Here is an 11363-nt window from a genome sequence, read left to right as displayed (position 1 = left end):
AAATTTTCTTAGCTGTTACTTGATTCATGAACTCTGGTATATATAATAAGGTTTCCTTAGAGTGGTTGTAAAGCCAACCATCTTGCGAGATCATATACTTGTGGGGTTAACATTGGCATGGTTTTGTAGACATATGGCTTGAATCAAGGAGTTTGACTCCTTGTTGGTTTTGGATTAAAAAAAAGAAAAAAAAAAAAGAGGAATTTTTATTCTTTTTGGTTACTATCAATTATATAAGTCTTGTCTCTATTTGATTTAAAATTTTATTTGAAATAAGAACTTTTTTTTTTTTTTTTTTTGGGTTTAAAACTCCTTTTATAACAATTTGGAAACTGACTTTGGCATAAGTGTGTGAAAGAAGCTCTCTATTCGGCATGTCCTCTTATAATTTGATTCTTTGATATTTGTGGGTTGCAATTTAAAATAGTAAAAGAGGTTTTATTGCCCCTTAGTTTTGGATTTATAAGAAAGAGCTATTTTGATGTATTTGAGATTTAGATTTGTAAGAGTGTCTTTATACTAATTTGTATTACCCCAAATTTCCAAATTTGATATATTAAAATTTTTTTGATTCCTAATATTTGATTGAATTTGAGCTTCTGCTTTCGCTATTTTACAACAGGTTTTACCCAGACTTTCTATTCTACCAAAAGTCGCACCCGTACTCGTGGCTGAAATTCGTTTTTTTGGTTTTGTCGTCATGGCATTAATTTGCTGCGAATTTACTCGATTATCAACATAGTTAAATACATGAGTATCGATATCAACGACCGATCTTTATTTCAAATGTAATTTAAATGTAAATCACATGACCATGCTAATGGCCTTTCACTAGTCGAACACTTCCCCATATAAATTTTGATTTAGCAAATGTTGGCAAACTAAACTAAACTAAAGCTTGCAACATTAATGCAACTTCGATCTCTTACAGCCTATATGTGGTCTTTCACATATATCTTCATCTCTCTTGATAAGAAAACCCTACATAAGAGTGAGACAAAGAAGAAAAAAAACTGAAGCCATGGCAGGCTTTAGCTGCTCCATATCTTTTGTATTTATTCCATTTTCTCTAATTCTTTTCTTCCTCTTCTTTTCCTCTTCCTTAAACATAGACTATTCCACTCTCTTTTCTTCTTCCTATCTTAGAAAAAGCCACCACACAAATCCACAGCAAGTATCCCAAGATGTGTTTCTTTCAACCAATTGCAATACATATAAGGCTGGTAATATCAAAGTAAGAAACATCTAAATTTTGCTAACTTTTTGTTTAAATTTTATGATTGATATTGCTCGTTGTTTAATCATTGCTAGCTGTACTTTGAAATTTTATTTATTTTTTATTTTTGTTAATGTATATGTTATGACCTGAAGAAAAATAGCTTAAAGATAATTGAAGTAGGTTTAGCTAAAGCAAGGGCCGCGATACGTGAAGCAATTAGGACAAGAAGATATATGTCCACGAAGAAAGAGACCTTTATCCCTAGAGGTTCCATTTACAGAAATCCATATGCTTTTCATCAGTTAAGTTTGAAAATTTCAGAACTTCCTTTATTACTGTTTGCTAGTATTAACGATTTGAAAAATGTTAAATTTAGTACAAATTTTACTCTAAAATCGTTATAATAAATTAATGTTGCAATGAATTTGATTGATCTTACGTTTACAACATAATAAATCAATAATGAGTGATTGTATATAGATATTACAAATTTGGTTCCATAAGCTTATAAATTAATGTGTCATCAAGCACAAAAAAATAAATAAATAAATAAAAATTTGAAACATTTTTTTTTTATTATGTTGAGAAACATTTATTTATTATGTTGTTGAAATCTCAACAAGCATATTCATTGCCACACCATTTTTAAGTCTTTGTAATAAAATTAGTAGTAAATTGAATATTTTTCATAAACAAATTTTTTAAATATATTTTTGTTTTATGTTTAAAAGTTAATACACGTCAATTTGTATAACATTTGTAATAAATAAAACACAGTAACAAAATTATGGATGAGTAACAAAATTCTTGTTGGTACATTATGTAATCGATCAGGAGCCACATAGAGATGATGAAGAGGTTCAAGGTGTGGACCTATGGAGAAGGAGAGCAACCTTTAGTCCACAGTGGACCATTGAAGGACGCGTACGCCATAGAAGGGCAATTCATAGATGAAATAGAAAGCTATAAAAGTCCCTTCAGGGCTTGCAATCCTGAAGAGGCACACGTATTTTTCATGCCCATTAGCGTAACCAATATTGTTGATTATGTTTATATGCCTATCACCACAGACGCAGACTTCTATCGTGATCGTCTGCAAAAGATTGTGATGGACTACGTTAAGGTCGTTGCAAATAAGCACCCTTACTGGAACAGAAGCAATGGTGCTGACCATTTCATGCTTTCATGTCACGATTGGGTACGTACTTTCCGTTGTAATCGTACTGCATTATTAGTTAATTTTGGTATCCTAGGTGGAAAGTTAATTTTTAAAACAATAAATCTAGGTACACATAAATGGTCTGCAATTGTGAATTTTTATTTTTATTTTTATTTTTTATACTTTAAAATTACTCTTTTTAAAAATATGATGAGTTGTAGTATCTATTACTATTACTTTTCCCAAGAAGCAAGACTTGTTTTGTAATTTGCAAAGTCAAAATATACACATGCTAAAGCTATTTGAGTTACACTTGTCAAAGGGCTAAAGATATGTGAGTTGACCATTTTTTCTATGGGGTGTCCGTGTCCCGTGGCCGTGGGTTCAACCCCATGATATTGATTAATACTCCCCATGTGGACTTATTAGAATTAATATTTCATCAAGTTTTAATTAAGCCATGTGAAGTCGTAAAAAGAAAAGGACGAAACAAATGATAACCCATGTGAGGCAAAGAAAAGGAAAGAATGGAACAAATAAATTACTCATAAATCAATCTTCGTGTGTATAGATTAATTTGTTAGTAATTAAGGTCATGGTAAGTCGAGTGTTTTTGGTGTGAAAGCCAAAGAGAGACAAGTGTGGTTTTTTGTTGGGGAAGAAAAATGTGTAAGGAGGGGATGATGAGTTTGAGGTATTCATTTGGATAATTTTTAAGTGCTATGTGCCTATGTCTATAAAATTTTCACAACATTTTTATAGTAAATTATAGATGGAAAGTTATTAACTTATTATTAGTTTTAATTTGAATCTACAACTTAAATTACTTTTTTACCTACTTGTAATAGTCAATAACAACTTGACACTTAAAATTTGTTGTGAACATAGCATTTTTCCAAAAAATTTAAAAAATTTGTGAGACATGGATTAATGAGTTCTTCCACAATATTTATTGAATTTCTATGGCCACTATAATTAACTTTGTTGAGTAAGTAGTTTTTGCCATAATTTTGAGTAAACATTTTAGCCTAATTAAGTAAATTTGTTTGAAAATGCCTTTGAGTGGAGTTGTAATGTGCCTTTGTATTAGAACATTTTTCCCTCTCCCTTATATGTATGTGTTGTTTCTAATAAAAAAAGTAATTTTGTTTGAAAATGCATGCCTTTAAGTGTCTCTTTACTTAAATGGAAAAAAAAAATGTACATGATTAATTTCTTTTGAAATCGGCTTGGAATTTTTTTTAGGTCTGACTAAAATTATTTGTTGGATTTTCTAAATTTACATAAGACTAAGTTGTGGTCTAACACTTTCAAGCCAGAAACAATATAAATTCTACTTATACAGGGCTTTCATAATTTCTTGAAAAATACATAAAAAGACAATTAAATGCATGGCAAAAAATTTATATTATTATTATTATTTTGATGAAATTTATATTATTATTATTGCATCAAACCATTAGCAAATTGTATAAAGGAAGTTATTATATTTTTATACTAAGTCACTTAATATTCTTTTTCTTTCTTTTTTTGAGAATAAATTCACTTAATATTCTAAGTTCAAGTATCCTCATATTGGCCAGCTTGTTAGTTAAGCAATGTTTTCTAATATTTATATTCTTATATGTTTTCATAATACAGGCACCAGATATCTCAGTTGCCAACCATGAACTCTTCGAGAATTTAATTAGGGCCCATTGTAATGCTAACACCTCTGAAGGATTTCAGCCCATTAGAGACATCTCAATTCCTGAAATTTACATACCTAGTGGAACACTTGGCCCACTTCTTCAGGGCCACGGCCCAAACAACCGCCCAATCCTCGCCTTCTTTGGTGGTCAGGCTCATGGAGACATTCGTGAAATCTTACTCAAGAATTGGAAGGACAAAGACGATGATGTACAGGTCCATGAGTACCTTCCTCAAGGCCCGAATTACACCAAAATAATGACCCAAACTAAGTATTGCTTGTGTCCTAGTGGATTCGAAGTGGCAAGTCCTAGAGTTGTGGAAGCAATATACAAAGGGTGTGTTCCAGTTATAATTTCTGATAGTTATCATTTACCATTTAGTGACGTCCTCAATTGGGGTCGATTTTCAGTACAAATTCCAGTGGAAAAGATTCGAGAAATTAAGAAGATTTTGCTAGGGATTCCCCATGAGAAGTACAAGAAATTGCAAAAGAATGTAATAAAAGTGCAAAGGCATTTTGTGCTAAACCGGCCGGCTAAGCCATTTGATGTCCTTCACATGGTGCTTCACTCGGTGTGGTTGAGGAGACTTAACTTCGCACTCCCTGCTTGATTGGCTTAGGAGATTTAATGTTAACTAGCATGATAACTTGATTACATTGATCAGCTATGTGTATAGAACTTTTGTTGTTCGACTGAATTCAGGAACGGAACCAGGATTCAAACTTAGGGGGGGCCAAAGTTCTTTGTTCAAGAATTTTAAAAGTTAGAATATTAATACTAAAGGTTGACAATGATGTATTATTAGCATTAATTTTTTATTTTTTTGTATTTTTTCTTTTTTTTAAAAATCAATAATAGATATTATAATCAAGAATAAATTAATGCTAATAATGCATTGTTAAAGTAAATTTTTAAAAGACACTAACTAATCCAAGTGAGCAGTAGATCTTTAAAAAAATAAATTTTTGTCATGGATTGAGTTAAAGACACCAATTGATCCAAGTTGCTGGTGACACTAATTGGTGTGTGGATGGAGTGATTAGCAGCATAGAAGTTGTTTCTATAACTATGGGATGGAGTCACTTGAGAGGGACAAAAAGCTCTCAAATGAGAGGTAGAAATTGGGTAGAGGTTATTAGGTTTTTGTGATTTGTTTTGCTATGATTTATAATTGATTTTTTTTTTTTTTTTAACTTAGACCATGTCCAAAGAATTTTTTATTACTATTTGAATATGTGAATTGTTTTGTAGATTCTCCTTGTTGTTCGGATCTATAAATTGTCCAAATGTTTAGCTAAATGTAGACAAGGGATAATTTGATAAATTTTTTTTTTTCATTTTTGTTTTATGGGTCAGCTTGTAAATTGTTTGGGAAAAAGGGGCCAAGTATATTAATTTTAGAGTCAAAAGTATATTTTTTATGCAAATATATACTAGGGAATTTTTTTTCAAAGGTTGGGGGGGCCATGGCCTCCCTCAGCCCTAAAGTAGTTCTGTCCCTAGCTGAATTGTAATTTTTGGCTCACATTTAAGCCAAAAGTCACCAATATGTTAAAAGGTTTGAACTCAAATGTCTCTGCACAAATACAAAAGTTTTAGGACCTCCATATGAGTTCTTGAAAGTGTAATAAACAATTGTTTATTTTCTTTTTGTTGTAGAATCTGTCCATACATTAACAGTTAGAATAAGGTTTAAAGAAGTAGTCATGTTCGAAACTCATGTCAATAAGTGACTTGTTGACCGCTATATTAATATATGTAAAATTGCTCGAGGGATTGCCTTCATATAGATAGAGATAGTAGTATTGTGTAAAGTAATATTATTATAGTACCAGCATAGTACAATGGGTTTGTACACTAATAGTCTCCCTAGAACTCAAGGTGGGGTGTGAGAAAACATATTGAGTTTGGAAACTTTTTTTGTTTTTTTTGAGTTATCATTGAGTTTGGAAACTTGATCATGAAAGTGTCCCTCGGAATGTGATTTGATAAAGATGTCTGCAAGTTGATCTTGAAAATAATAAAAATTAAATCAGCTAAAAATAATCTTAAAGAGGTGATCCTTGAAAGTGAGGTGAAGAAGGCGTGGGGAGAAAAAAGAAAGTAGGGTCAATGGGAGTGCTAATATACTGGATTCCAAAAGATATCGTATGGGGAGGGAAAACAACACAAAAGCGCTTGGATGGAGTTCAAACTTCAAACTTAATTAAGTTATCAATTCTATTTGATCGTTCATAAAAATTAAAATCTATTTGACCAAAATTTTTTTTTTTTTTTTTTGAGAGAGAGTTTCAACCTATAATGTCCGCTCTTGATAATAGCTCTTTATTATCAGATCAAGACACCAATCAGTTTTGGTGTAGGCGGGAATTGAACCCCAGATCTCTTATACAACCATCAGAGACTTTACCAGTTGAACTAACTCGAACCCACCTATTTAACCAATTTTGGTTAAAAAGAATCTGGACCAAGATTAAACCTAAAATCAAAATTTTTGAAATTTATAATTTCTTACCGTAATACCGACTTCAGGGGTGGAAAATTGACCGACACAAAAAAATTCGGTCTGTTTCAAGCAGTTGGTTTGGTCCTGTGATTCTTTTTTATGCAAGCCTTATAGAAAAAAGAAAAAAATTATTAGAAAAAAATTCTAAAAATAGATTTTTAAAAGCAACTATAGTCACGCACGCCAGTTGTCGAAGTTGACTAAAGATTAGTATTTTATAAAATAAATACAACTTTATCAAGTTTTTAAAGGAAAAAAAAATTTATATATATATATATAAAAAGACAAGAAATTATTATTTACACCGACAGGATTGTTGATGTGGTCCTCCCTAACCAATAAAATAATGTCATTTATATAAATGTATGAGTGAGTTTATTAATAAGCACAAAGAATAAAAAATAAAAATTACCATATGATGTCATATTTAGATAAATAACAATATTTTATTAGTTGGGTGGTTAGGGAGGACCATATCAGCAGTCCTCCTGATGGACTTAATAATTTCTCAAAAAGGACACCCCATACCTGGTGTAATTGCGTAAAATGTAAATAGTTGAGCTAATTAAATACTCATAAACTCTCTAAAAATATTCAATATGGACATTGGTCTAGCCTAGTTGTCTCTCCTGAAAATTTGAACCATAGTTCCTGCACTCATCTCATCATAAAAATTTTGTATATGTGGAGTGACTATTATGTCAAATGTGATATTAAAATATAAAAAAAATAAAAGAGTTCTCATAAAATAAAATAAGTATCCACGAGGAAAGTATGAAAAACTCTGGGATGTGATCACAAGCAACCAACTTGGCATACCTAAAACTACAATATTAGAACGGTTTTTAGTCATGTTGTTGTCACTTGTCACTGCTACTAAATATGTTTCTGCAAGTCCTTTTAAGGATCGGAAATACCACAAAAGCCCCTCCTCCTTGTAACCATGGAGAACATTCACTTAATTAATTGTTTAACTTAAGAGAAACATACCTCAGTCTATGAAAAAAAAAAAAAAAAACCATTCATCCAATGAAGCAAGAAAGTCAATAAAACCCCATATGATTTTTATTATTTTCCAAATCATGTGAATCGTGTGGAAACATCACTACATAGTACATATCACTTGCATTGAAAATGAATTTTGACAAAATATACGTGGAATTAGAGGGTCTTGCGTGAGAAAGGGATACAAATTACAAACTACACGCTAAAGTGCTAAACTCTAGGTCAAGTTGGCCTACAACTATTTTTTCCATGCAGAAGCAGTCTTGGTCCTCTTGGACATGTCATATATGTAATTTCAATATGCAAATTTTGTGTTATTTTGCTGAATTCTTTATGGTTATAAGATAGTGAATGTAGCTGCTAGGTTCTCAGATAAATGTGTAAGGATATGATGTTATCTATTATGCTTATAACTTACAAGTGAGACCCTCCCTAAAATATCTCTCAAAAAACATAACCATGACCCATGAGGTTGCAATCATGCATGGTAGAGCCACTATTATTTTTCAAGTTCTCTTTTATTGAATTTTTTAAACTAAATTTTCCCTCTTTTTTTAAACACACAAAAGTTTGATGTTTAAGTATTTAATTTAACACTATCAATTTATTTAAGATTTTTTCTCCTATTTCTGTATATGTTAAAATACTTAATATTCTAAGAAAAAAAATTAATTTAACACGTAAATTCTATTTTTGGTCAAGTTCCTCTATTTTACAGCGAAACACGGTGGGTATTTAGCCATTTTTACCTCAAAGTCAAGTATTGGAACAATCACGTGGGTCATGGGTTTAGCAATAGGGTTTTTTTTTTTTTTTTGGGAAAATCGGTTTAGCAATACTTTTCTTACTCTTGCTGTTGTGCAACCATGTATTATGTGTGTGTCTATATATATATGACCCGTTGGGTTGAAATAATGAAAGACTCAATTCTTTTTTTCTTTTTTTGAGAATCATGAAAGACTCGTTGGTGACAAGAGAGTACACCTAAACCGTTTACTTGTTTAGCGAACATTTATAGTTTTTTTTTTTCCTTTGTAACCAGACGTGTGCCTACATTCTAGAAGGGAAAATGCTATTATATAAGTTTATATATACCCATAAAATGTTCTAATCATGATTTTGAAGTTCAAAATTGAGAATTTAAGTCATGATTTCAGTACATTTTATGAGGGTGTCATGTGTGTAATAAGGTGTGTGCAATAAACATAAACACCACCCATTTTAGAATAGAGTAATGCTATGTATATTACAAAATTTACTATATTTACAAAGCAATGTCTTGACACCCAGGCCACTCTATCTTAATAAAGTTGAAAGTCTTTTCTCTAAAAAAAAAAGGGTCTTGACACCCCTGACCTTTAAAATAGTTGCACTTACTCCTTCTAAATTAACTTTTTTTTTTTATATACTTAGTACTATAGCAAATAGACCCATTTGACTTTTCCTTTTGCCAATTTAATACATAAATTTTGATACTTTAGTACAACCACCCCCTTTAACTTTTTCTTCCTCACCAATTTAACCACTTTTTGTGCCAAATAATTTTTTAAAAATGAAAATGAAGGGATCTTATTGAAACAATATAAACGTTTAGGGATCTATTTGTTTCAATATCAAAGTTCATGTGCTAAATTAGTTAAATTAAAAGTTTAGGAGGTGTAAGAGCAACTGCCCTAAAGTTCAAGGGATCTTAAAGGTTAAGACAATTTACCCCAAAAGAGTACTTAAAAAATTTATATATCATGTTGTTGATATAACTCTAATCACATATATTATGGGGAATTCTTATGCAGGACGAGTCAAATCAGGATTTGGTGTCAACCGACTCCCATTCAAGTGGGAAACCATCCCACCCGCCATCAACCATCATATTGGACAAAACTCTGCATATCCCATCTCTGTTTAGATGAACAGGCCTCAAGCGAATCTTTAGGTACAACATCTCAAAAAAAGATCCCAAAATACACATTAACAATCACAAAAATACATAACTTTTGACCTCCAAGGCTCCAACTAAACAAATCTACAGATACAATGCCACATAAATTTTTTTTTTTTTTAAATGTTAAAAAAGGTTACAAATCTACCTTGAACTTGAATCATACCTACAGATCTATCTAGAGCTCTACATCATTGTCGTTGATGTAATTCCAGGATTGAGATGCAATGCCATCTAGTGTAGTCAAGTCACTATGGCACTATGGAAAGCACAAAGATGTTGCCGTTGTCTTATCCTTGTCGCTGTTATTGTTGTATTGGGTTGTTGACTTCTTGTTGAGGTCTTCCACTGCAACCCTTCAAGTCGAATTAGGATGGCTAGATAGGATAGATTTAGTGAGTCCCCTGATCAGTCATATTCATTGTCATGCATTCATTTTGTAATAAAATTAATATAAAAATTTGGCACTTTCATCAAGTAATATGTTAATGAGTGTAATTATGGAGTCCAAATCTTTTATCCCACTTTTCCTACTCTACTCTATATTCTATAATTAAAAACTTTAAACATGTCTACCTATTTGATTAAATTCTTTTTTTTTTCTTATTTCAAACACCTAAAATAAATAAATAAATAACCAAATGCATTCCCACCACCACCACCGGTCACCGCTAGCAAAGATCGCCAGTGCCATCAACACCAGCGCTCACAGTCAACCATTGTCTCTTTGTTCAAGGCATTGCCTTTATGTTCAGCAAACCCAAATATTAAATCCCTATAGTTTTGAGCCTTTTGATAGTGGGGCTGCCTCTATGTTCAAGAAACCAAAATAAAGTTTGATTTTTGTTTGTAACTATTCCTTGCCTTTACTGTTTCTGTAGCTTTCTTCTTCAATCATCAAGGCACCGAAATTTTCCTTTTTGCTTCTTAAATTTTGAATCACAACAGATTGCAAACCTAGCTAGAAAGTTTACGCTTTTTGAGTTTCAATTCAAACCAACGAAGCAATTTGGTGGTTTGGTCTACAAAGACGTAAATCTGGAAGAAACGATGAGGTGGGCTTATTTTGAAGGCAAGTTGACGACAGTCTTATACAGAAGAGAGAGGGGTTCACGACGTTGGCGGCTATGTGCAAGTTTCTTTTTTCTTTTTTATTTATTTTAGGTATCTGAAACAAGAAAAAAAAAAATTTAATTAAATAGGTAGATATGTGACAAGTTTTTATTTGTAGAACAGGAAAAATAAGACAGAAGATTTGGACTCGTAATTATGGTAGCGAAATACTTTAAGTGTGTATAAAGTTAATTGGCGAGCAATTTAATTTAATGCTTCATATATTAATTAACATTATATTAATTTCCCCACTTTGCTTTGGGATACATTGAATAGTGTGGCAAAAAATTTTGTAGTTCAAATGACACCTCATAATGTTTCCAATTGATAGAAACATTTAGGGTTTAAATCTCTCATTTCCCAACCATTGAATTTTTTTTATAAAAAAAATGAAGAAGTGTGATCCTTTATTTGGTCCTCTTTTAGATACAATTTGAAAGGTAGGTAAGTGTGTGAGAGATAAGGGTTCTAATTAATTAGATCAATTGATAAAGTTTTTGGTCATCGAATAAGAGATTTAGTGTTTGATTCCGCTCTACACCAAAAATCCAATTGGTGTCTTGGTCTAACAATAAAAAGCTACCATCAAGAATAAACGCTATAAGTTGAAACTATCTCTCCAAAAAAAATAAGTGTGTGAAAGGTAAATTAAGGACAAAGTTTAGTTACAAAATTGGTTGTAACCTAAAATTTTAACCTTACATAATAAAATAAACATCATTACATAT

The 11363-nt window shown here is 31.5% G+C and overlaps 1 protein-coding gene across 3 annotated transcripts; it reads left to right on the top strand.

The window, feature by feature from the left end:
• Positions 1 to 1374: 1374 nt before the first annotated feature.
• On the top strand, positions 1375 to 4682 carry LOC115957163 (probable glycosyltransferase At3g42180). 3 transcript variants are annotated; one of them, XM_031075392.1, is made up of 4 exons: positions 1408 to 1454; positions 1485 to 1520; positions 2054 to 2417; positions 4020 to 4682. In XM_031075392.1, the coding sequence occupies exons 3-4, from the start codon at positions 2067 to 2069 to the stop codon at positions 4680 to 4682; spliced, it is 1014 nt and encodes a 337-aa protein (XP_030931252.1). In that variant the 5' UTR covers positions 1408 to 1454; positions 1485 to 1520; positions 2054 to 2066. The 3 variants fall into 3 exon arrangements, with proteins under 3 accessions (XP_030931242.1, XP_030931247.1, XP_030931252.1); XM_031075382.1 differs by having other exon boundaries at positions 1375 to 1520; XM_031075387.1 differs by having other exon boundaries at positions 1381 to 1486; positions 2053 to 2417.
• The last annotated feature ends 6681 nt before the right edge of the window (positions 4683 to 11363 follow it).

The sequence above is a fragment of the Quercus lobata genome, chromosome 2 (genome assembly GCF_001633185.2).
Source record: "Quercus lobata isolate SW786 chromosome 2, ValleyOak3.0 Primary Assembly, whole genome shotgun sequence".
Taxonomy (NCBI): Eukaryota; Viridiplantae; Streptophyta; class Magnoliopsida; order Fagales; family Fagaceae; genus Quercus; species Quercus lobata.
The sequence above is the reverse complement of the archived record's forward strand: the minus strand, read 5'-3'. Positions and strand labels throughout refer to the sequence as shown.